Consider the following 27,393-nt stretch of genomic DNA (forward strand, 5'->3'; position numbering starts at 1 on the left):
GCATGTTTATAGAGCGTAAATTTAATTAACCCGTTTAAAATAGCTGAGCACAAAAGCATGAGTTTAGTCATCACGATGGGATGAGTTGAATGGGCCAGCCAATTACGAGCCCCCTTCGTCCTCTTCCGTCTCCCTTCGTCTCCTTCATCTTCCGGAGCTGCGCCACCAGCACTCTGGAACCACAACTGAGTTCTGGCCATGCACAACATCATGACCCATGACCCCACGACGTGGAATCTCTGTCCGAAGCTTTAAAAGCTCGTACAGGTGTTTAACGAGTAACACAAAGAACGTAACGGTTAAAGGCTCAAACGCGTAATAATACAACCGCCGAACATAACCGTACAAAACATCCCCTGATCGAGCAGAGGTGAGGGAGTGTGGGAGCGGGTGTCACACACCGGCTGCTCGAGCAACCCAGCTCAACGTAAACACTCTGGCGTCTCGCGGTCGACAGAACAACTGCGGACGCGCGCTCCCTTACATCTCGAACCCCCCCACCCCCCCACCAAGGAGGTGGGTCCAAAATTAAGGTTTCCAGAAACTGCTTCAAGCAAAGCAAGGAGTGTGCAGCTTTCCTTGATGCAAGTCATCTCCCCTCTCCTGTGTCGCTCCCCCCAAACAAGACGAACCTCGTAAACCACCGTATCGTTGCGGTATAAAGCACTAGGCCCCGCAACCACATCCAGCTTGTGACAGAAGTGGGAGTTCCAAAGCCGCCCTCATGGAGACGTTTGGAGTTCCGCCTTGTAATTGCGAAGCACGATAAATGGCAGATTAACTACTGAATTGCACTTTCACACGTCTGGGGGATGTGGTATTCAGTAGCCAATAACAATTTAATACATTGGGTATTTGTGCCATTCCTATAGCACAAGGCGATCACGAAGGCGCTATGTTTCACGCAGTATAGTAATAGTTTTAAAGTAGGGGGCGATGCTGTTGCTGTGTCATCACAGTCGAGTAATTTTTAGGTAATTTTTCACATTTGGACCATGACGTCGGCACAAAATGTCCCACTTACCGAATGGCCTCACCGGATCGTTAATGGCCAATTGTGAAGCAGACGGCACGTATTTGTCAGGGTTGATACCGCAGTATTAACCCGGGCGGCCCAGCGGGTTCCAACCGCGCACCTCCACAGCACGCCGCCGCTGCAGCAGCGACCACTAAACGTGCTTTAGAATGTGTGTGCGAAGAGACCACTACCAAGGAAGAAATTCGCGCCAGCTTTAGTTCGCTGTGAGGCAAACAGGCGTGTGTATGTGTTCCGACGCATGAGAATGGACGGTGAATATTAGATTGCTCTTTGGTTCTTTCGGTAAAGTCACGTAGAAATAAAATAAATAATTATTTCGTATTCTTTAAAATACAATAAATATTTTTTTTCTTTCTACGTGACTTTACCGAAAGAAGCAAAGAGTAATTCCTGCAGTCACGAAAGCTTCAAATCACGTTTGAATATTAGATTTTTTTGGTGTTGCGTATTTTACTGCGTTAAATCAGCAGCCTTGTGGTGACTGGTCCCTTGCGGAGTTACAGTGCTTGTGCCTTGTCCACCACTGGCCTGAATTGTCCGACGGCGACTCTGCGTTTAGCGGCGGTGACCACTATCGCGCGGATAGGTAGGGAGCGATCTGTGGTTCACCGTAGCCAAATCGGTGTGAAGTGAGCCCCTGCGGTGTGGCTCTGCTGTCCGTTTTAATCTCTCCAGGCTCAGGAGCAGAAACCCATAATTATCGCTTGATGAACGCCGCCCAATAAACTCCACAAACACGTGCCGAGGGGCAACGCTCCAGGCAGTGGATCCGAATTAGTCACGGCGACGGAGAGATGAGGCAACAGAATTCGAGTTGTATATTTTAAATCGCCTTTTGTGTTGTCACGACGACTCATAATGTACACGTGTATTTAGTTTATGACATGCAGGCAGCAGCCAGATTTTGTTGCATTTTTTTGCTGTTTTGAGTTTGCCGTGGTAGTTTTGTCATTTTTTTATGTTCATTTTTGTACTTTTATATATGTCGTTGGTTTTTATATGAACGTTACCTAGGGTTTTGTTCAGTTGGCCACAATTGGCGGTGTTTTTTTCCGTTGTTGCGTTCCTCTGTGTTTCCACCCCTGGGTTTTTCTCAAAGAGTTTTCTCAGTTTGGTGGCAATGTCTCGTTAAACAACTCAAAGCGATGGTTTCTCCTTTTATTATCCCATTGAAAGTGTGAGCTGAGGGCATTTTCGAGATTGTTTTAAACCGCAGCTTCCCCAAAATAAAATCTCTTACAAAGAGATTCGTACGGCGGTGCATTTCCACCGGGTTTTGTGCGTCTGTGTCAAAAACACAACACACTTAAAATGTTTGCATCAGAACAGTTTTCCCCTTAGCTGATGTTAAGCAAAACACGTTTAAATAGCTTCATAGGAAAATAACTAAATATGAGATGTCATTGAGTGCATTCTGGAAGGTGTACCACACGTCATGTTGAACTTGCAGCAGAGTGATAAGCAGTGGCCGCTTGTAAGCGAGTGAGATCACCTTGGATAGGCCCTCACCCCAGAGGTTGCAAACGGGTTTTGATTCCTTACCCGTACCCGGCCACACCAGGGTCGCAAATGGGTACCCGTACCCGGCCAGGTACGGGTACCCGTACCCTACCTGTACCCGTACCCTACCCGAAATGAGTGACAAACGGTTACTCACCAGTGACTCACGGCCTACCCGTACCCGGCCGCACCAGGGTCGCAAACGGGTACCCGTACCTGGCCGGGTACGGGTAGCCGGGTATCGGGTAGGGTACGGGTATCGGGTACCCGGTTGCGACCTCTGCCTCACCCTGAGGAGAGCTCTTTATACTTAGCCCATGGGCCAGAGGACACACTGGCACCCCCTCAGGTAGCGTGCATTCCGAAGCACCTGCTTGTTTCTGTGCGACTAATTAGAGTCGTTACCTTTAACATGCTCAATCCAAGCGGTAATCGCAATCGTTCAGCGTTATTGGCCGCACGCAGGAATTGGTGAACCGCTGAAGTGATGCCACCTCCGGAGGTTACCGACGAGTGAAGCGTCTGCTCTGGCCTCATGGACTCGGTGGTGGTGCCGCTGGTTTTGCGAATGCACATTGTGGACCGTCTGGATTGGCAACGTACCCCAGTCCACTAGAGCACAACGAGAATTCAGTGGGGGGCCTCCTCTCCATGGGTGGGGTGGGGAAGAGGCTTGGTGGCACAGCGAGATGGACACGGCCGCTAACAGGGCACTCTGCGTGTCAGTGTCACTCATTCTCCTCAATGTTACACCGTTACATTCTGTTTTTAAATCCCTAACAACAATGTCGTTGCGTACAAGCTGCTATTGGAAGACCAACGTCCCGATGTCCTTTATATAATCGTATGCCCGCTCATAAAGTTGTAAAAGCTCAAATAAATACGAGTCGGTCCCGTGCCTTCCCTCCGTTTTGCGCGGAATAAAATACATCGCCCAAAACACTGCCTCACATTTCAGATTGTGGCGCATTTGATGACGGCAACCAACGTTGGTGAGGCTTTATCAGCTGCCAGCAAGAGTCCCCTGGAAATGTGTACTTTATTTTCGGTAAATCTTTGTATTGCGCGCAGAAATGTAAACGCATCATCCTCCTACGCTGTCGTTCTACTTGCACCGTCGTCACCCCTCTGTAGCTTAGTGCCAAGTATCGTTACAAGGAGGCGACATCACTCGAGGAGTTGGGAACACGGGAACACACTCCCAGATCGCACGCGTCTCTCTCCGCACGAGGCGGGACATTTAGCATCCAATAAAACCAAAGTTCTACTGCTCATCCCCGAAAGGACTCGCCGAATCTCAAGATTCGTTTGAAAGAAGAGGAGGAGGTCCCCCTGCTTCAATGAACGAACGTGTTTACATCGTCGCTTAACCGTCGCCTCTTTCCACCCGGATCTTACGCACGACTGGCTCAATGGCACAAAATAAGTAGTTTTTTTAAGCCATTCCACACAAGTTGTAACAAGAAACGTTCGTGGCAAATGATTACAGTGCCCAAAATAGGATTTGAACTTTAGCCAAATTAGTACAGAGCACTTTTCTGAATCAGTCTCGCTTGTGTGCTGTAGGTGGCCTGTTTCTGGCACCTATGCTTTGTGTATACAGTATTGTTAACAACGATTTATTTTTGTTTATGGGGTACGCACAGCTGTGGTTCCGGATGTTGTAAAAAAAATGCTTTTCGTGTATTCGAGGTTCAACCTGGAGATTTTTCTTTTTTGGGTACAATAAGTATAATTTCTGTGTAACTTAGCACAATGCGGCATGTTTTGTTCGAAAGCTGCGCGGCTGCTGACCCAGAAAATTAAGTGGTCACCACACACATTTGCTTATATAGATACACCGCGTTTGATATCATCTGCGTAGTTGTAATCAGCGGCATGGTAATGCAATCATCCTGGGTGCCAATCAAACAGACTCATGTACGCGACTAATGTTACTTTTTTTTCATGTAAATAATTAATATTTGGGGGGTGTGTGGGAGGCTTGGGGGAGGGGGGTGCATTCGGTCTGAAAACGGTTAAAAATGGGCAAGAAATAAATTCCAGTGTAACCAAGAGGGTGGTCTCATTAGTGCAACATATGAGCGGCGTAATTGTCGCGATATACTTTTCCGTTTGGACGCCTCCGGAGATTGACGTGGCGTGTTTGTGCAGCGGTGAACGTCGCGGGCTCATCAGGGAAGAAAGTGTTGCTGCTTTACCGTGGAGTAGCAGAAGCGTGACATTCAACGCTTTCTGGGGCACACCTATATTTAAAGAAAGAAAATGCCCCTTTTAGTTCACGGTGTAACATTTGAAACCCCTCTTAAAAAGCCTGCTTTTATTCAAGAAATTGAAATGCACGCACATCACCTCAAAATAAAAGCTTGAATTTGAGTCTAAACTAGTTTCTATATGTAAAAAAAAAATGAAAGCTATTTTTCTGTGTAAACCCAAATATGTATGTGTGTATGTCACGTGCAAACAGCAGGTTTGTCACGGCAGGCCAAAGTGGTCACGTAATCAGCCTCTGTGCCTGTTTAAATTTGTCATCAGCTTCAGGCAGCTTTAGCCTCATAGGAAACTAGATCGTAAATATGTGGTGCCGTGTGTGTACACGTGTTTCAGAGCCAGACTTGTGCTGTATTTCAAGCTTACGTTAACAAAGCTGTTGTTCAAATTCCTGAAGAAAGATTTTAATAAAAGTGACAATTTGACACTTGCTAAAATATGGCTAATGAGAATCATCACTGTTTTGTGTAAGTGGTGCAGATACTATTGGTACAAATGATATGTTTTTAATTGCCCCATGTTTTATGTAAAAAAAAGGGCTTATATGGGGTCACCCATAATTCTGTTACCTTTTTTTTTACCCCACACAGTCCTAAAAATTCCCTCCGTATAAAAACACACAAAGTAGAAATACTTTATATTATTTGGGTCTTTCGGTAAAGTCACGTGGATAGAAAAAATAACAACACTTTATTTGTATTATTTTATTGTTATAATTTTTTCTATTTACGTGACTGCGGTCACGAAAGCTAAAGTCTAGAAATACTTTGTACATGTACGTATATACTGTGGTCTAATTTGTCATCTGTCATTTTTTTTAAAGATTACACGACATAGCCTGCACCCCCCCCACCCCCCCTTGTATGGTTTCGAAAATAACAATGGCGTGACCCGAAAACTCCCCAGTGTCAATCATTCATTGTGAGGTGTCGTCCGTGCGCTCGTTCTCGCCGTCTTACAACAACATCCGCGGCGTTGCCAGATGGACGTGCGGGCTGATTGCGATGTCCTAACTGGAATTGTGTGCGCCCGTGACAGGAAACCCATTACAACTCTTAAGTTGTTTTCATGTTTGCATAGAAATTGCCACGCGATCCCTAATTGCGCTCACGTTGTAATTGGCCGTTTTGCTATTGTGAGCGGCCTGACCTTGAGCGGTTCGGAGAGGAATGTTCGAGGCCCTGTGGCTTTTGAGACGGAGGTAGTTGATCAAGGTGGACGAAGTGGGGAGGAGGGGGGGGGAGCCTTGTGGACGTATCACACATTTGCATGCACCCCGGCGTATGCCCCATCATGAACTCCCATCTCCCGTTCATTATGCCTTACTTTTTTGCACTTTGTATATTTGTAATACATCATTTTCATATTGTGAACCATGTTAATCGTCGTCGTTGTTGTTGTAGTAGTGTACATAGTCTTCACAATGAAAAATAGCTGCCAATGTCATCATTGTTATTATTTGACTATATTCCAAGTAGAAAAACATTTTTTGTTAATAAAAAAAATTGCTTTGCTAGAGTTAACCTGGTGTGGCGGTGGTCTTTGCTTACCTATCCCTTGGACGAACCCCTCTTGTTCACTCGTTTCGAGTGTCCACAGTCTTGTGCAAGTTTGTGTTTGGTAACCGTTGAGCTTGGCGAAGTTTAAAGCGATGCCGCTAACGCTGTTGGTGGATCATTTACCATTGATGGGAATTAATGTTTCAAGACCGGTTCCCACGTGACAACCCTGCCCTGTAATTCCCTTCCCATCGTTTCTGTTTTGTCCCCAAGCTCTTTACGCCGTGTGTAAATCAGGGGTAACTCTCTGATCTATGACAACTTGCTCATGTTTCGTCTTGTTGCTTGCTGCTTGACCTGTTGGGCCTTTCAACATAGGCGGAGTTTGACTTCTATGTGGGGTGGGGTGGGCAGAGGTTCGCTTTGTCCCTAACAATAGGAATCACGGGTGCATATGTTTTCTTCATTGTAAAGGTGCCCAGTTTAACACGAAGGCTTTCGCGACCCAGGTGCCCAGTTTGGGCAGAGCATTGCCCCCCCCCCACGAACTCCGCCTAATTCTTTGAGGTTGTCCTCAGCAGCCGTGTTCACAAAGCAAAGGCCGGGCCACCTTCACGAGGACGGCCAACTTCATTGATCTCTGGCCATGATCACCTTCGGCAACCGAAACAGCTCAATGCGTCGGCGACAAGAGCCCGAGTTAAGCTCCGGCAGTGTCACTTCACCGGCAGTTCCCATGACCAGCAGCAGAAGCAGTTTGCTTTCACCACAACAAATTATAAACATCCCCCATCAACATTTCGATGTGTGGTGATCTCCATCAACATGAGCTTGCGTCTACCCACCGTCAGCTCACAATCTGCTCCCAATTGTCCAATAGCTGTCGCCCGTGGCTGTCATTTCCACGGCTGCCACACGGGGGCACGCTTTGCCCCTCTGCTCCTTGCTGTCACCAGCAGGGATGGATGGGACCATGGACCCGTGTAGTCAACCACTGAAATCTGCGCTGCTGCAACGGAGGAGAAATATCAACACTACACGAACTTTAACTCATGAAGCCCTCTCGCCTGGTATAGAGGGGGTCGTGGGTTCGATCCCGACCCTTGACGCCTGCTGCATATTTGGAGTTTGCGTGTCTCTCTCTCCCTCGTGGTCGCGTGGATTTTTCTCAGGGTCCTCCGGTTTTTCCTTCCACATTTAGAAACGTGTGTTTAGAGTATTTGGCTGCTATACATTTCCATGTGATGAGTCACTTCGTTGAGCTGTCATTTGTGGCCAGGTTGCTTCTGAAAAGAGCTGCATAGCTCAGTGGGCCTTACCTGGTCAAATATAAAAAATAGTTTAATGTTTTGTTTTTATTGGCATTTAGCTTCTGAACGTATTGCCATTATACGCAATAATATAATATAATAGAATCGAAAGAAAAACATTGCTACTATATATCAAAAACACGCGATGTTTTGAATGAATTATCAATGTCACTTCATTCACTATTTACAGGAAGGAGAAATTTAAATATTTAAAATCAATGTTTATGTTGCCAACATCAACGCATTTAGGAGTCTGTAAGATTCCAGGCCACGGTGAAGGGAAGATTCCCCAGAGCGTGGAGTCTCCGCAGACTCGGTTGGACTCCGGGTTCCAGCTTCCCGAGGGCGAGTGCCCGTGCTGAACGTCGGCGGAGGTTGAGAAGCGACTCTGGAGTTTGGTGGCCTTGGGAATGACGGAGTGGAGGGCCCCCCAGGCCCACCTGGACCCAGGGTTCCTGCACCTGGGCCCGGCGACCCTGCACCAAAGACCCCCTACACCTGGACCCAGAGACCTCACACCTGGCCTGGTGATTGACAATTCCCATGTCCCAGGGTGTATGACGTCCCCGTTACAGTCCCACACCTCTGTGAAGCAGTGGCCAGTCTCACTTTTATTAATTTAGATTTTTACCTACGTGACTTTACCGAAAAAACCTAAGAATATTTAAACAGCGCCCCCTAGTGGCGAAACAAATAGGGCCCCCTGGTGGTGCATCATGTCTCAAGACAAGTTGGACTGTGCCTGCGATTGAACTCTTTATTTTCGAACTCTGGGACTCGCGTCGAGTAGGCCACTAGGGGGCGACGCGACACAGCGGGGGGCTTCCCACGCGGCTCAGAGAAACTGCCACGAAGACAAAGACCCGCTCATCGCCTGAACAGACTCTTGGGGCATGTGCTGTTAGCGGGCACCTGTGAGGGAGTGGGTAGCCAGCACCACGCCACACACACACACACAGGAGTGCGCGTGCATCTTGGGAGTCAGGGAGAAAGAAGAGGGGGAGTGTGTTTTGCCATTTTTGTTCGATTTTAGTTGGGGGAGAGGGGACAGGAGGACGCCAAACTGAGAGGAAGATTGGGAACCTCACCTCGAGAGAGAGAGAGAGAGGGCATCGTGGGGAAGAGGAGGAGATGGTTGAGCATCACCTTCAGTCAAGGGAAGGCGACTCCAGACAGAGGAGCAGCAACAGGGGAGGAGCGACCTCCCAATGAGTTGCAGGTTGACCAAGCGTTTTTGTCAGGAGGCCTCAGGTTAGGGATGGTGTTTGTTTTGGGGATAGGGTTTGGGTTTAATGATCTAGATTTGGGGATATGGTTTAGCATTGTGAATAAAGGGAGATGGGTTCGAGATTGGCCACGAGGCCACGTGTCGGAGCATTCCCACTCGGCACCTGGGCCACGAGGCGGGGTGCAGGGAGCGGTGGGGGAGCGGTTAGCACGCTGCACTACAAATCCGGCAACCCGAGTCCGATTCCCGCCCACGGTCAACACCAGGTACAATTATATGAAACTGGTTCTGGGCCTCCCCTAGGTTGACTCAACCTCAAATGAGTACCTGATGCGGTGTATAAACATCGTCACTCGGGAGACAAAGGTGGCCAGGCGTGGTGCTGGCCCACCCACCCCCTCGTGTGCCATATCGGCCTTCATTGGTGCTCGCTAACAGCACTTGCCCCTACAGACTGTTAAGGCTATACGGGGTATCTTTGTCTTTGCAGTGAGAGTTCGTATCAGCAGTGGGTTGTCACAGTGATTTTCCATAGTGCTGGGGTTTTATTGGAATTCATTTGCAATTTAGGAAGCGTTTTAAAATCACAATGAGTAGCTTTAACGCGTTATATCTAACAGGTTTCAAGGTTTGAACTCTTCGATATGAAACATAAACAAATACCCTTTTAATAATGTAGCAGAAAACGCTATTTTTGCTGGCTGGCTTTCACATCCGCAGGGAGTGACGGGCGGTCAACGTCCGGTGGACGTCCAAATTGTTCGCTTGCAACAAACAAACTTTGTCCACGAGGAGTGCCTATTTTCTTAGAGGCGCTGTGTTCGAATACGTGAAAAATAATTAACACGAACTTTGTGGCAAATATATCGATTTACCGACATAGTTGGGCTTGTATGCCTTGGTTTTGTGCGGGCCATTGTCAAACTGAGACTATAACTTTAACGTATGCAATTGATCTGAAAAGTTGTTTTCGTGAGTTTAATGGCAAATCGGGGAATCACGTGAACCGCGCTCACGCCGCTGTTTGTGTCTCGGTGCTCAGTTTCACGGCGATTATTTTGGCTTCAAAATGAGCGATTGAAAGGCAAAAATATAACAAACAGCGCCCCCTGGTGGTGGTGAATCAAACAGCGCCCCCTGGTGGTGGTGAATCAAACAGCGCCCCCTGGTGGTGGTGAAACAAACAGCGCCCCCTGGTGGTGGTGAAACAAACGCCCCCCCCCCCGTTGTGACACAAACAGCGCCCCCTGGTGGTGAAACAAACAGCGCCCCCTAGTGGACATTTGTGATTATTTTAATATAAATATTTTCTCCTATTCTCAATCCCCCCCCGCGTACCAACCAAAGATGGAATCCTGTTGTCATATCTGGGGTGGAGAAACCAGTTCCTAACTCACTGCAGTCGATATCCATAATGCAGTCAGGGTCATCAATAATCCAGCACCCACTGATTCACTCCAGTCACGCATTCATGACTTCGTTGGTCCCCCTCCTTATCACTCTTCTATCACTTCTCCCATGGTTCCTGTTTCCCACGTGACTTCAAGTCTTCATGAATCGACCCACGTTCAGGACCTGGTCTCACAGGCTGTCTCATCACATCCGACAAATGTCGCAGGTTACAATTCTTTATTTTTCTTCCCTCGCACTGCTTCGCTTTTGAATTCCCTCCCCGTCGTCTCTTCCCCCCCCCCCCCAGCTCTTATAACTTTGCTCAATTGAAGGAACCTATTACCTCTTTGTCTATTACAACTTTGAAAGCCGACGTGTTAAACTCTGAGAGTGCTGTTTGTTGCTGAGAGCATGACGGTTTGGGCCTTGCTCGGGAATCGACATTAGAAAAAAAATCATAGCAGAACTATTTTATTTTTAAAAACACGAGCAGCGTCACGAGATTGAAAGGGAATGTGATCACACAACCGCCGTCCATGACCAAAGCAGAGCAGGGAGGACTTCATCCGGCAGCGAGATATTTTTAGATTTAAAACCTGACAAGTTTTAGAATTGCTATTTGACGTATTAAATTACAAGAGATGGCCCAATTTGAAAAGAATATGTCTAAGGCTAACTATCGAAATATTTAATTTTTCCAACTCATGCAGACAAAGTTGTCTCTTTGCAGGGCAATGTGCAGCTCTGATGGGGACCGCCATAACCTGCTGGGGGCAATATCGGGGGGCCCACGTGGTGGACCGGGGTCACGTGCAAGTCGATGCATGAGCAGCGGCTCGGCTCCCGTGGGACCCGGCATCACTTTGCAGCAACCCAAGTGAAATCCAACAACTTTACTGTCATCAAGTAAAATATTTATTCCAAGAGTGCAATGTTAATGTCACCGAGTAAATTACCAATTCCAATACACAGTTGTTGAATAAAGATCCAATTAAATGTACATTTTCAATTGCAAATAATCTCAAGTTTTCATCAACCGTACAAATAAAAAAACAAAACACTTTAGCGGACTATTACAGGGGAACGTTTGGTCCAGCCACCCTTGTGATGATAGCCAATAGCAAAATGACATTATAAAATGAAATGACCAAATGCATTGAATTTATGTTCTTAAATATCACACGTTTGCCTTGAATGTATTCAACTCTGAGCTTATTTGTATTTATCTCCTAACAACAATTTTGGCTATTTGTTTAAGGCATACAGACATCGACAAAAAAAATGTACAGCTTTGTATTGCATCTCCTTCCCTGGGTTTTAAAATCATGGCACAGGAAACAATGGTAAATATAACGACAATGCACACAGCTGACCAGGTTTCCATGAACGCATCCTCAATGTGAGTTTTCTCCCCTCACCACCAAATTCAGTGAAAGAAAAATGTAGCTATCATTTGAGACGTCTTTATACCAACACTGGCACAACCACATACCAAACTCCCAACGCTAGCCAAGTGGACATCCTTACAAATTGTACAGGTTTTTTTTTATTATCAAAGTAGAAATATATTTAAAATTCCTAGAAAATGTCAGAAAATGGCCATTTTATAAGATTTAAATTACTTAAATTACAAGTAAACAACTAATAACATTTGCGCTTATAAATATGCCATTTTGAGTATACAGTACAACTTCAAAACAAAAGATTTTTAGTCTCTTTGCTGACAAAACCCAACACTGACACTCAAACAATGACTGTTACAACTATGAAATACTGTGCCTAGGGGACGACATCACCTGGAATGCACCCGATCACGTTCGGTCTCGGAAGCTAAGCAAAGGGTTGAGAGCCTGGAGAGTGCTTGGGGGCATAAAAAGCAGGCCTGGTGTTGCAAGGCTGCTGCCCGGCCACATCATCATCAGGGCTCGGTTTACACGCCCCCGTCTTCACTGACCTGCACTGACCAGCCTGGTGAAGTATACGGCCAAATAACCACCGTGACCTGCAGTGCGGGGATGCCCTCATCCAGCAGTGGACTGACCAAACAAAGGGCTTTACATCTGCATGAAATACTGTAGCTGATGGTGACATTTCCGGCGATTGGGAGGTGGCGTGGTGAAAGAGAAGGGCGAGGAGGATTGACGCCTGCGTCGTCATCGCACAGCCCACACCCTGACATTCTGACTGCAAACACAGGCAGCCGCATGTGACTTAACGAGATTACTGTATAAAGCACAGTGCGATTTGACAGCTTCGACCGAGTAACAAATGACCGCATAAAACAAAAAGAGTAAAATGTGGGGTTTCATCGGCCGGCCTGTAATAATGGGACGCCCAGGTGTGTGGGGTGTGTGGGTTCATCTTCTGGGGTCGGTCTCCGTCGTCTCACGATGCTCCGCTAAAGGGGAGTCCCCACAGGATTCTTCCTCACCTCACGACTCCATAACAAGGATATCGTAAGTGACGAAAACTTATTGGTGCAAAATATTGTTTTTCCAAACAAATCCCATGTTGACATAATCAGGTACAACCTATTACGATACCTTTTTCTTAAAAAAAATGTATCTGCACGTTTTAGTGGTCAACTTGTTGGATTCTACTAAGATTCGCTAAATTGTGTTTGCCTGTCAATGTTAACCACACTAGATGGTCCAACTCTGGATTAAGACACAGAAGTCCTTTACGATACAGAAGATCCATTCTCTACAAAATTCTCAAGATGTCTAGAAACGAAGGATCACCAATGATTGACTGTATTTTATGTGGCGATCTAGAAGCAGAGAGATAATGTTCACATCTTATCACAGTTGATAGTTCAACTTAAATATCTTCATCATTTAGTGACCGTGTGGTTAATGCCCCTTAAGGAACACTTACCTTACTTTCATGCAATTTTCACTCCCCTGTGATTTAACTGTCCTTAAGCTCAGGTGATGGAGCCCAATTATAATGCAACTAATGTGCACCAATAATTCCCAACCAGTGGAGCCACGTTCAGCTCCAGAAAGAGCTATGCAACTTACAGATACCGATGTGGTCGTGAGATCTAACATGCCAACCATCCCCCTCTGTGCCTGCCCAATGCCAGTTGCCCCTCCAAAACAACTTGGTTCCAATGTCTGTTTTCAAGTGTAACGGCTCACTCTCCCCACTACTGGACGCAAAAAAAAAGCATAATGGGTTTTCACATCATTCGGTCGTTTCGTGCTTGAGGCCTAAACATGTTGGACAACGCTTTTGATGGCCGAAAACGGAGCACCATTTGGGCGCTCGTCACGCGAGGCTCATGACTTCACAGTAGTTCTGTGACATCAACTTTCACAATCCGTTCCCAGACATGATACGAGGTACTGCTCACCGCAGGTTCTGGAAAGGGCATGTGTTCGACTCATGATGCGACACTGAGAGCACAATAAGAAAAGGGAAATTTAACAATCCTAAAATATGTATGATAGTAAGCAGACACTTCCATTTTACAGAGTCTTGTTCGATTCCAATGCTATCGTTGCACACGACTTGTACAGACATATCTGTACCACTGCCATGGAAACCAAATCTGCTGACAACTCCCAACGAACATACAACCAGCAAACAGCCCGAGCCTCCTTGGCAAGAGACACCTGCGGTAAAACACCAGAAAAAGACTCCGTGCTGAAAATAGAACAAAAACAATGGTAAGTTGTGCGGACTCTGGGTACGCGTGCTCCATTTCCTGCCTCACGTGCACCACAAGCCATGGTCCACAGCTGTCCACCAATGCAGTCAACCGCACATGTTCATCAAGCGCAATGACACGCCGCATTATCGGATTTTAATTATCCCCTGAAACTGCCAAACTTGATCACAGCTGCCGTTCTAAAATGATCTTCCGTCCCGAGGCGATATCTTGTCGTAACGAGCAGGGGAAGAGGCTCCAACTCTGGGCCCTGCAGGGTAATCGTCAAGCTGGAGCAAATGGAAAAATAATCCAATTAGTTTCTATTTGTCTCTCAATGTCAAATGAAAAAAATATAATAAAAAAACCTGATAATGAATATGTGCTTTTAGCAATATGTGGTTGGATGACTATTAACATCAAATTCAACAGGCAATCCATTTTCATTCAACAGTTGTGTGGACTTGAAATTCATACCAATTAGTTTCAGCTAAATGTACAATTGGCTAATCTTAAAAAAACATTACCGGTGTGGGTTTTACAGTGCTAACTTGGTCAATCAATCCAGGACCGTTATATTTAAATCCAATCAGCTATCGTACTGAGCGCAAGTTGGCGGGAGTTTTGTGTCTCACAGTTACCGAGAGCAGACCACGAAAGATGGCTCAAGCGATGTCAGTTGAAAAAGCGTCTCTGCCAATTTCTGTAAAATATCTGCCAGCAGCACTTTGGTGCAAACCTATCCACGTGAATACTTAAAGCTTTTTGTCATAATTAACTTGTTTTAAGTATTCTACTAGTCGTTGTAGATTAAGTGTATTTTGTCATTCAAAAGTCAAAGTGATTAAACATGAACAATTCTATCATTTAACAAAAATTACACGAATAAACACTTAGAAGCTTATTTAGAAATGTGAATGATTTTATGAGCTTACATCATATTTTAAGAATTGTGACACCTGAAAATGGTAATTCTGTGAAACTTTATAGGGACATTTTAACATGTAGCTTTTTCAAAGTTAAATGGGTACACAGCAGAAATACAGCAATCCAAGTTGATATGGGGGGCGAACATTATCACAGATCCTGTCACCGGCGGTGCACCGTGGAGGTCAGACTTATGTTACCGCTGTGCGAAGACGCGCTGTGCCGCGCATTACGGGAGGAATTGGCCACGTGGTTCCATTCAATCGGCAGACAATTAGTGGATTTAGTTACGATTTTTTCTAAGGTGCACAATTTTTTCTAAGGCACCATATGGGGTACACACTTGCAAATCATGTGTGTGCATCTTGTAGACTTGATATTCAAGGGTAACCATTTAAAAGTTATTTTCACTAAATTTATCAAGTCAGGAAAGCTGGTCTATGGTGATACAAAACCAAATTTTTTTTTTTTATCAAAAAAATTACTGCCACGCTTCCCTGCTGCTCCGCTCTTACAGCTCCACGTTGGACCCTGACGACATCCACGGGTAGCAGGAGTTTGCGGTCGACAAAGCACTCTCAATCCACCGCAGTGTGCCGTAGGTTACAGGAGCAGTTGCAAACCGCTAATAATCCGCTAATTACAGAGATTTTCAGATGATTAGATCACGATTATTGGAGTTCTGCTGTATATCTTTTAAAAAAAAGACATGGGTCTAGTTTGAATGTACGCAAGCTCGAGTCTTCGACCAGTGTGTCAGATGGCTTAATTCATTTGGTATATGAGTGTGCAGGGTACAGTATAAGCTTTGCCATTCCCTTTTGTGCACTTCCCTGAACTTTTGGCTACGTGACTATTAGTTGCTATGAAAAATCCATTTGAAAAATGTTTCAGGCAGCATTATCAAAAACGTGCGTGTGCATCAGCTGCAATCAGTAAGACTCGGGCAACACACGTCGCCGATAAACTGGGTCCACTCTGAACATTTACACCACACGCGACTCGTCCCGATAAGGAAACCGCTCTCCTCTGCAAAATCGCACAAGAAATGGTAAATGCTCAATTTATACTGCATCAAATGTTCAAATAATACTTTTGTGCACGTAAAAAAAGAAATGAAATCAAAGTACTGCACATTTCAATCGTGACTTCCATTACAAAGAAAAGAGCAAGGAAAACGCATGCGGCTAACCCTCCCAGTCCGGCTTTGTCCATGACTGCGTGCCGTCCTGCATCCTGGCTCGCTGCTCCGTCTCCCACTCCACAAACGCGTCGAAGAGGCTGGGCCACGCCTCGTCTTCGCTGTAGTGGCTCAGGTCGGGCCCCACCGTCTGCGCAAAGTTCAGGAACATGTTCCAGGTGTCTCGCGACACGCCGCGCACGCTGGACGGGTTCTCCTCCAGGAAGCTCAGCCAGCGGTCGAGCACGGGCGGCCGCCGGTGCTCGAACACGAGGCGCCACAGCGCCAGCGCCATGTCGCGCGGCAGCGAGCGCTGCCCCTCGTCGGCGTCCAGGCCGAACTGGAAGGTGAAGCGGTAAAGGTCCTTGAAGCGCTCTTCGACGCGCACCTCCTCCATCAGCTCGGGGAAGCGCGCCTGGATGGCCTTGGCCGTGTCGGCCTGCAGGGCTATGCAGCCAGCCACAAACTCGGACCTGAATGACAAAGACCAAGATCCGCCATATAGCTAATTAGAAACGGTTTCCGGCACATGAACCTTATGGCGGTACCCCGGCTCTCGCATAATGTCCGTGATGCGGTCATTTTTAGTCTGTTGATGGTCGGCGATGCGGCAATCGACTCATCTCAGCGAGCTGTACACGATGCACTACGGTGCGTGCGGTGCAAGCGTTCAGGGTTTCGGCGCAATCGTCCTCGCTGCGTTTCGACAACGCGGAGTGGCACTGATTTCGGATTGATTGGTACCCCAGTCGCGGAGTTAAGTACACCCCTGGAAAAAATAGTGTCCCAGAAATAAAATATTTAATTGCCTCGGACACTTTGTATTATTTGGTACCCCGGGGTACCGCCATCAGGATCAAGTTCTGCCCGCGAGCTCCTTTGAAGGCCGGCACGGCACGCCAGGGGGTGGGGGGGTGGTTGGCACCATGCCTGGCCGACTATGTATCAGGCACTTATTTAAGGAGACCTAGGGGAGGCAGAGGACCGGTTTGGATATTTGTTACCGATGTTAGCCATGAGGAGGAATCAAAACTTGGGTGACCATGTCCGTTGTGCAACGCGCTAACCACTGCACTACCGTTGCCCACGTTGTCTTTATGACAATGCCAGCACACACACGGGGGACAAAGACATAGCCAGCGTAAGCGTACAGTGATGCGCATTGTTTAAAACGACACGACCAGTTGAATGCGCTGTTATAACGTTTGGTTACGTAAGTTTAGGCTTTCTGTATCCGTGTTCAATATAAACACGCCATGTAAGCTTTACATGTGTTTTGATTATTAGACAGGGATGTGACTGGCTAGGACAAGAACATTTGGAATAGGTAGTTGAATGCATTGCACAAACCTGAGCAGGGGAAGAGGTGGACAGGAGAGTAAGGGGACAGAAGTAGCAGGTGGCTTATAATTACAATTTATATTTCTAATTTGCTTTGGTTCATGTTTAATGTATTGCTTCCTGGGTCTCTCTGGTACATCCTGTTGCATGAAGAGATTCTACAGCCCGACTGGAGAGGGACTATTTTTAGAAGCCTAGTTCAATATTAACAAGGTTCTCCAACGACGGATGCATGTGAAAATGAATGACATTCTTACAATTATTTTAATACAATTTGAACATTGACCTGACCCTCTCTCTGTACGTTATTTATATTGTTGAACGGTTGGCCGCGCTGCGCTACGAACCCGGCTGACCCGAGTTAAAATCCCAGCCATGTCAAGCGCAAGCAGCAAGTAAATATCTAAAAGCAGAGTTGGGGGCCACCCAATTCACCAATCTGCAAAGACTACCGCGGTTGACTGACAGAGCATGGCTGAGGCCTTTACCCAGCAGTGGATTGACAAAGGGCCAAATGTGATAATTGTTATTACTCTGTAATGTCCAACCCCAGCGGGGTTTTCATATCATCAAATATATTATTAAGCTAATGTTTGGGGCAAATTGAGGCGTCTGGCATTGGCCTTTAATGTAATTAGCGATAAAGACGTTCTTAATGACACATCTGCACACAGTGTCACTGGAAATAAGCCCAAACGAGATTGATTTCTGCTAAATGTCCAGCGTTGGTAACGTGTTACTGTAATCACATTGCCACAGGGAGGTAAATGTAATCCTGCATCAGTTTGTAATCACATTACCATTACTCAGAATGTGCTGGTTAAACACGTTTTTTTTGTGGTTGCTCTAATTTTTTTTCCTTAAAAAAAAATCACAACAACAATATTAATGAAAAAATGGTCATGTTTGCTACAGTATAGAATTTTATAACGAGTTTCTATAGAGTGCCAGTAGAATTCGTTGCCGATTTATCTCAAACTCTCACCCAGTTCTGCCGTAGTAAACGCAAGACAGAAACGGTTAGTAAAGTAGACAAAGCAGCAACATTGTGCCTTCCTTCGTGATAGCCTTTGTGCTGTAAGAACGGAGCGAATAGGAAAACGCACATATTTATTTAAAACTCTCCAGTCTCTTAATATTATCTATTTGGTGGACTAAGTGGCTGCCTAAACCCCGAGTGGAGAAGTGTATAGACTGAGTGGCACATACGCTGAGTGGTACAGATTTATTGGACACAGAACACAATTGTAACCTGCATGTCCAGGTGCTAGATTTCAGGCATCAAATATCTGGGGGGGGGGGGGGAAGTGCACTTAGTAATCCGGAGAATAGGGTAATACATATCACAATGAGCTTTCCAGATACATGTAAACAGCTCGTGACTGGACCTTGTTTCAAACACCAGGTGACCGGGCAGTAACTGTTTAACAAGCCCGCTATCCTCTGTCGATGAGAGCCAGCTCTCTATTGATCAAGAGATTACTGTCTCTGTGTGTACTCAGCTGGTTATGTATGAAGTGTGTCTCGCATCGTACATAACCAATCGTGCTCAGCGGAGGTGTGGTGGAAGGACAACGAACTAAACACAAATAGCAGTTCTAGAGACATGAGATTTCAATCTATATTTAAAAGTGCATGGCTGCAGTGGCTTCCTAATATCGGAAGGAAGAGCGTTCCAGATGGCCACAGAACCGCAAGCAAGATTACACTTCCCTCCCAGGGTTTGCCCTGTTTTAACAATACAGGGATACATTAACACGGAGGGCCACGATTGGTGGATTAAATTACTGTTGTTTCATTTTTACAATTCAATAAATCGTTGACCGATTTTATTTATATAACGCAGAATGCGTCGAGGCAGCACACGGTGAGAATTTTACTCCCATTGCTGCAACCCTTTAGGCCTCGTGCTTCACATGCAATGCTGTTGCCTACAACATCAGAGCATCCATTCAGTAATATCAATTTATCAGGCGACTCCCACGAACGAGTACTGTATATGGAATTACACGTGCAGGTAGGCCTTGCTTAGCGCTCAAGATGTGTTCTTGAAGTAAGTGAGTGCTAATCAAATCGGCGCTCTAAGGGGTCATTATACCCCATTGTATATATGGGGATACGTTCCTGACGGTGTTATTTAATTTGTATAAGCAATACAAGAAGGCGTTCATGGGGATATCGGTATTAGCGTTAACAATGATACAGATGGTAAAAAATATTTCATAAATGATAACCATTTTCATAACATCAGTATTACGTACTGTACTCGCGAGTGCATTAAACTGTGCTCCTCTTACAAGGCCGCAGTGGGAGACGAGGTTGGAAGAGCTGCTGCACCCCCTATCCGGGTCACTGTCAGCGAAGAGCTCCAAGACCTCCGTGATCTTAGTGAAGCCCCTCAGTTTACATTTCTGTGGTGCAGATTCTTTGAGGTGGAGCCTCAGACTCTATCCTGGTCTCGTGAGTTCTCACCTGGCTACTATTGAATTTTTTTTTACATATATATAATCGTGACTACGAATCGCGATCATAAAATCGCGGTCGGAGGGGTCTGGATGGCTCAGAGCGTCCGTTGCTCTCATGGGTTTCATTCATCATGGGGGCGGGTCGGTTTCCTTGGCCAGCACTGCGAGTTCTCGCCCGTAAGCGCTTTTTGGATCTTTCTTCATTTTTTGTTTTAAATTTTCTTCTCCAGTACGAGGAGCGCTATAACGAATCGGCGTTCTACATGGTGGCCCTAAGCGAGGGTCTGCCTGTACATGTACAGCTTGACGACAGTCCACTACTGTATGAGGGTCTCCCAATTCCACACGAGTCATGAGGACAGTTTGACCATATTCACCACCATGGTCAGGATCAGGCATCACCACTGATATTAGCTGTGGCCTGGAATCAAAACTCAGGCTACTGGGTTCAAAGTGCAATGTGCCACCACTCCACAGAAATTGTACAGCAAGACCTCGTTTAATGCGGTAGACACGTTCCTAAAAAGTGGCGCGTTTTGCGAAAAACACATTTAGCAAAAACAATTTCCCTATAAATAATGTAATGGTAATGTTTGGCGAGATACGATGTACACACTCACAGTAAGATGGCGGGACAAATAATTGAGGGTACGCCGCCGCGTTACTGTGTCATTCCGCCTACTGTATCGTACCGCTCAGCCACGCAGCTCAAATAGTTTGTCGTTGACTGCTCAGAAATGGCGTGATAACGGTGCGCGTTCCGCGTTATAACGGGCATGTTGCACGTTATAATGGGCACGTTCCGCATTGTTCCCTAATGGAAGAACCACGTTATCGTGAAAGCGTGTTGTGTGCACACGCATTAAAGGAGGACTTACCGTATATGATGAAACAAATTTCCTATGACCAAATTACCCAGAATGCACAATAGGTGTTAAAGGATGCAAGGATACGTGGTGGGTAACAGAGGGTCAGTGCAGACAAATCTACTATAGTACTGTACTTCTATACTCCTATATCAATGCTCTCTGCGTTCCCCAACTCGCACTGGCGAGTGTGAAGTGTTGTCAAGTAACCCCCCAGGAGGCTCTCATCCAGCAGCGAAATGACACATGGGACGTACACGCACGTACGCGTTCACATTACATTGAAAGATAACCCTCGGTGCCTACATCATCATCGTTTGCTCGTGTCGCGTGAGCCACCTCACCTGGTGAACCTGCACATCGTCGCCGCTTTGAACTTCCAGGCCATGACGAGCACGATGAACTCGGTGGGGTCCACAGAGAGGTCCTGGCAGAACTCCTCCATGCCCTCGGCGAGGATGGCGTCCTCCCTCTCGTCCTTGTACTTGTTGAAGAGGGCATGAGCGCGAGCCAGCGAGAACTCCGACTCGTGCAGGCTGGGGCCCGAGTTCCGGGGTGAGCGCTCGTCCTGCGACAGCAGCATGGTGGTGGACAGGTCTCCGCCGCCCGGTTTGGATAGGTGCGCCCCGCCCGTGCGCTGCTCGCACGTGTCCAGCGTGGAGTCGGCGTGGCCGGATCGTTGGGGACTGGCGCCGCCGTGCACTCGTTTAGACTTTTCGGCGGCGCTCGCGTTGCTCTTGCTTGGCCACGCAGACGCACTAGAAGAGCTGGCGTCCCGTTGGCAGCGGAAGATGCACTGGCCCATTGCTTTGGCCCGTTCCCCACGTGGCTTCTCTGCCTACTACCAACACCACCTACCACCACTCCTACCCTCACTCTCAAGGTCGCTCGAGGGCTATGCAACTGCACATCAAGTCCAAGTCAAGGCCTCCTGGCCGAGACGTAAAAGTAACTTTGTTTGACATTCCGAGGTTTGATAAACATACCTTCCCCCTTGTATTGCACATGGTCGCATGGCATGCGTGCGTTGGCGGGATCAACTGACCATCTCTGCAATTTGTTCATTCGGCGTCCAAAGTGGTTAGAACATCACCAGAGACAGCTTCAGCAACTCAGTTTTTCTGGCTTGATCGATATCTACAAAACAAATTTGAGGCAGACCATTATAGGCATATATATTTTTTAAAAGAATCAGTCCTGCATGCGTTTGTGCTAATTTTAGACACCAAACAGCAATCAAGGCACAACAATGCTGGCACAATTTCTGATGAAAAATACATTTTGAAAAAATATATATGGAGGCAGAATAAAATGAATCATACAGAATAAAGTGGTGGGTGACATTACCAGAGAGGAATGGTGGTGCAGTGGTTGGATCACTGTGCTACGAATCAAGTCACGAGTTTGAGTTCTGGCCACAGCTAAGCTCAGTGGCGAATAATATCTGAACGGGATAATAGGGGTGAAGTCATGGTTGATAATGAAGATCGACCTCATCGACAGGATGGGATGCCCTCAATGTACAATTAACTTTGCATATGGGTAACTTAAGTATAGCTTCAAAAATCTATTATAATTACACGAAATGGGTCTCTTGTCAATTGACTGTAGTTCAGTCCTTAAGCTCCACCTACTAAACTACTCGGATCCTCTACGCAAGCAAACTGCAGTGAGTTGGCCACACGTTTATCTCGGTTCACGCACACGTTGACTACAGATATTGCTGCCGTGTCCTTGCTGGCGGCTTTGGGCGGTGGACATGGCCGAGTAGTCGCGCGTTTGCTGCTTGATTTACGCTGCGGGTGAGTAAACTAAAAAAAATACACGTCACATGACTGACAGTGGACATTTAAGATCCCATGATATTTTTCGAAAAACAGTAGGACGTGTTTGTTGGCGGCACGAACCAAAATTCATCACATTTGAAAATTACTTGCAAATTACCCAATTCCATAAAGCGATATACGAACTTCGTCCCCTCAAGTGTGAAACCACAGCAAATTATAATTGTCTTTGAAACAGAGAGCTTCCGTGACAGCCTTGCGTGCTATTCGAATGGTGCTAATGCGAAAGGTAATCATGATGGTTTTATTCCATTTGACTGAGCTTGCCTCTCAAGGCTTTGATTGCTCGATAGTATTTTGCCTTGGCTTGCCCGAGTGGGCCACAGGATGGTTTATTACCCCAGACCTCTTTTCATCCCTGTACGCCAACGATTTCATCATGAATTCCCTTACCGAGGCTCTTCACTCCGGGAGGCTACACAACATTAATCCTATATAGCGCTGCCTCCACAACGTTATATTTTATTGGGCACAAAGGGAGAGAAATGTATGATTTTAAGGGTGCCACGCTGCAGAGATGGTAACTACCTCGCCTGGTATACAGGTTGTGGGTTCTATCCCGACCCTGACGCCTGTATATTTGGAGTTTGAATGTTATTTCCGTGGTTGCATGGATTTTTCTCCCGGTCCTCTGGTTTCTCCCTCCACATTTAGAAACATGTGCTTCGAGTATTTGGCTGCTATAAATTTGCATATGATAAGCCACTTCTTTGAGCTATCGTTGGTGGCCAGGTTGCTTCTGAAAAACAGCTATATGGCTCAGCAGGCCTTGCCTGGTAAAAAAAATATTTTACGTAGGGGTTTCAATCATCACTCCCTTTAACATATATTTACCAGTATTCTTCATTCATGTTTACATTTAGGCAATCGAACTATGTTTTTGTAAAAGGAGTTAAGGATCAAATGAAATAAATGAGGAAACTATGTTTTCGGAGGAAATGACGTCCAAAGAATTTACCACAATTAACTTTGTTCCCCTTCAGTTGGGTCAAGAGTAATTGTCAAATTTAGGAATTGGTCAATTACAGTGACATAAAAAGACATGCTGCTGCAAATGTTATCAGGCGGTCTACAATCGACGTGGTGATCAGTGCACAGACCACGAAGCAACTGAGTGCTGTATGTGAATGCACATACACCCATTGCATTATAAACATGCAAAAAAGTTGACTACTGGGTAGTATGAGAACTGCAGTACTGGGAAACACTGGCCAAAAGTATTTAAACGTTCTACAAGCTGCATGGATTAGTATGGTGGTACAGTGCAACACATTGTTAAGAAAGAAAACCTATGGTTTTAGCTGTGCCATTTCCACACTGTGCAGAACACACAAAAAGGATACAGAACCTACACAATACACACCCTCACACATAGTGTGCAGTTTCATTTCTAGGCATAGAACATTTGTGCAAGGATAGCACAAACAATTTCGAATTTAGACTCTTCTAGAGAATTTTCCTGGCTGTGGCTTAGCATAACAGATTGTGTTTTAGGTTAAAACAAAATACGACTGCGTGGAAAACATAAACTGTTCCCATCCATAATGTCATCTGCTTCTTCCTGCCCACTGACAACATGCCTCAAAATCTGACCTGGCTTTGATCCTGCACGTATAACCTACATTGTGAAAACGTGTAAAAAGCTTCAGTGGCATTTTTTGGCCAAGTTTGAACAATAACAATGCTTATTTTCCAGCTGTTAGGCCGATTCCCATTTAACACCATGAATATGCCGACCAGTTCATATATACACTGAAGAGTTTGCCGCCTGCAGTCTAATTAATTCTTCTTTCACTGGCAGAGACATATGGCTGACACGTGACTGCTGACAACAACACTGTATAAATATACATCAGTCTTGGCAATGATGAAATATCTTGCAGTACTTGGAATTACTGACAACCCCTCCCTCTCTCCTTGCGCCCCACCATCGTCCTGAGTCCACCAGCATTGCCTCCCATGACCTGCACAACAGCATGCAACTCCAACATTTCTGTCACCCAATCTCCATCCATTATCCGTGACGCAAGAAGCCATAATGCGGCAGGAAACCCTCTGGTTCACAGTATCGCCAACCAGAGGAAGCGTTCAATGTTTACCTCACCCCCTCAGAAGGTGAGAAAAGATTAAATAGCCTGCCACGTCCAATTAATGTTGAGTGCAGACAAATTTGTATCAGGGGTGACATGAGGCAAGTGCTACTAAACAAATCTTCTTGCCTTCCTTACATCACTACTATAATAAAGCTGTTTGCTCTCCCCGATATGCTAAACTACATGGGGCTCTGGGTAACAGTAATAACTTTGGATTGACTGGCCAATGGACAACAAGATCCCTGGATAACAAACACATTGGCGAGAAGGAAGAGTAAAAAAACTATACTCTGCCAACTCGTGCCCATTTGTCAAAGAAACCCTGCAACAAAAATTATTCGCAATGATTGGAAAAAAACGTGGTCGGGGAAGCAATTTTGCTACAAATGACAAAAATATTACAACTCGCATTGTCTCGATGATTGAAAATGCATTTCTTTAGAACTGCTTCTTGTGTTCCGTTCCTTGTCCTTCCCGCGCGCGTCCGATTAGCACGGTTGGTTAAGTACGGTACGAAAGAAGTTCAACCTACACACACATACATCACAGCTCGCAGTGTCATGTCTGATGACTGTCAGCTTACAAATTGTCAAACGTTATCCTGTAATAGCTCACAAATTGCCATAGATTGACATAGGTTATTACAATTGTCCCATCTCACACGGCCCCTTCCCATGCTATCACAGCTCACATTGTCAGAGGTTACACTGCAAGAGCTTACAAATGGTCACATCCCACTGCAACATCTCACACTGAATGGTTAACATTGTAATTACAGGTGTGCCGCAGCTCAGTGTCACAACTCACCTCGTCACTTCTAAACACCGTCACATCTCACTCTAATCTCACACTGCCAACAATATTGCAACACCCAACACTGTCGCAGCTTACACTTGTAACAGCCCACACTCACAATTCACACCGTCACGGTTCACAATTCACACTGCTCTCACACTGCCAGAGTCCACAGTGACATCCTGCACTGTGACACATATCTCACCGTAACATCTCGAATTGTAACAACTTGTGTCAGCTCGCAATGGCATTGCTCACGCCGTGACACATATCTCACCGTGGCATCCCACATTGTAACATCGAGTGATATCTCGCACCGTGACAGCTCACACTTGCACTAACTCACACACACCCGCGCAAAAATGCCTCGCATGCTGGTTCACACACTGTCCAGACAGAATCTCGTGTAAAAAATCGCTCGCACTCCATCACAGTTCGTGGAACAGCACAGGCAGTACCAGCAGTACAAAGGAAACAGCACAGATGAGATGGAACGGGCAGTGCAAACACAACAGACAGCACAAACGAGGTGGTGCTAAACGAAGAACGCGGACGCTAAAGACGAGATCTGCAGTACCCACCACGAGACAGCACAAATGAGACGACACAAAACGACGCAGGGCAGCAGGAAACTAACTCGACAGTACAAACAGGTCAGTACAGATATGGCATTGGAAGCACACGCAGGTCACAAAGTACACACGAAGCTAGACGATGCGATCGAGACCGACAATACAGTACCACGGAGCACGTGCGGGCAAAGGAAACGGCAGAGGGGAGCTCGACAGAACGCGAGACGACGCGACAGGCGGGACAGCCAGCACGGGCAGTACCCGTGCCACGCAGTACCCGTGCCACACAGCACACACGAGACGACGTGACAGGCGGGACAGCCAGCACGGGCAGTACCCGTGCCACGCAGTACCCGTGCCACACAGCACACACGAGATGACGGGACAGGCAGGACAGCCAGCACGGGCAGTACCCGTGCCACACAGTACCCGTGCCATACAGTACCGGTGCCACGCAGTACCCGTGCCACACAGTACCCGTACCACACAGCACACACGAGACGACGTGACAGGCGGGACAGCCAGCACGGGCAGTACCCGTGCCACGCAGTACCCGTGCCACACAGTACACACGCAACGTGCACACGACAAGTTTCATCCGCGACAGCGTCACGGGCAGTGAACGAACGCGGCTAAACAAAGGCCACAACGGGCAGTCACAGACGGCAGCGGCAGTCCTACACGCGGTTAGAGAGGGGCGCAAAGTGCCTGTTGTTAGCGAGCGCCTATTAATGCCGGGGCACGGCTACACGGAGGTGGAAGTGGCTGGGCGGGTGGCGTGTCCCCAGCACCACGCCCGTCCCTCGGCACTTGACGTTTCAGGTAAAAACTCTCTCATTTAAAAGGCCGTGTCGATCGAGGCGAGCCTACAGATCTGATTCTAGATTTGAAGCTTTCGTGACTGCAAGGATTCATACTCTTAGGTTTTATTTTATTTCTATTATTTCTATTATTTTTTTTACCTCCACAACTGGTTCGAGATATCACTTCGTCACCGACCGTTATCCGCATGGCCAGGAATCGAACTCTTCTTCTTCTCCTCTTGCGGTGTTCTTGTTGTTGTATCGCAGTGCGCTAACCGGTGCGCCACCGCTCCCCCACCCACAGTCCAACTACCACAGCCTCACGCGGCGTCGTGCGGCACGGTGCCACCGCTAACACCCCGACCACTCCGAGCCGCCAACCATATAACAACAACCGCACACTAGAGCGGTACCCACTGGCGATCGTACTCACAGTGGCCCCGTAGCGGGGTGAGGTGGGGGGGTCTGCGCTCAGCGTTGCGGCCTTGCCCGGGGTGGTGGTGGTGGTGCCGCTGCCGCTGTGGAGGCCGTCCCGGGGGGACTGGGCCCGCAACCCACGGCGCCAGCTACGCGGGCGCGGATTGGCTGACGGGGCAAACGGGGCTCCACCAAT

The 27,393-nt window shown here is 46.8% G+C and overlaps 1 protein-coding gene across 1 annotated transcript; it reads right to left on the reverse strand.

Annotated features, from left to right (window-relative positions):
- Positions 1-11,142: 11,142 nt before the first annotated feature.
- Positions 11,143-27,309, reverse strand: LOC144932646 (DCN1-like protein 3). The gene is made up of 3 exons (XM_078856915.1): positions 27,214-27,309; positions 21,018-21,810; positions 11,143-16,474 (listed from the first exon to the last, which is right to left on the reverse strand). Exons 2-3 carry the CDS (start codon positions 21,476-21,478, stop codon positions 16,009-16,011), a joined length of 927 nt encoding a protein of 308 aa, XP_078713041.1. The 5' UTR covers positions 21,479-21,810; positions 27,214-27,309; the 3' UTR covers positions 11,143-16,008.
- Positions 27,310-27,393: the final 84 nt, after the last annotated feature.

This window comes from Lampetra fluviatilis, chromosome 5 (assembly GCF_964198595.1).
Source record: "Lampetra fluviatilis chromosome 5, kcLamFluv1.1, whole genome shotgun sequence".
Classification (NCBI taxonomy): Eukaryota; Metazoa; Chordata; class Hyperoartia; order Petromyzontiformes; family Petromyzontidae; genus Lampetra; species Lampetra fluviatilis.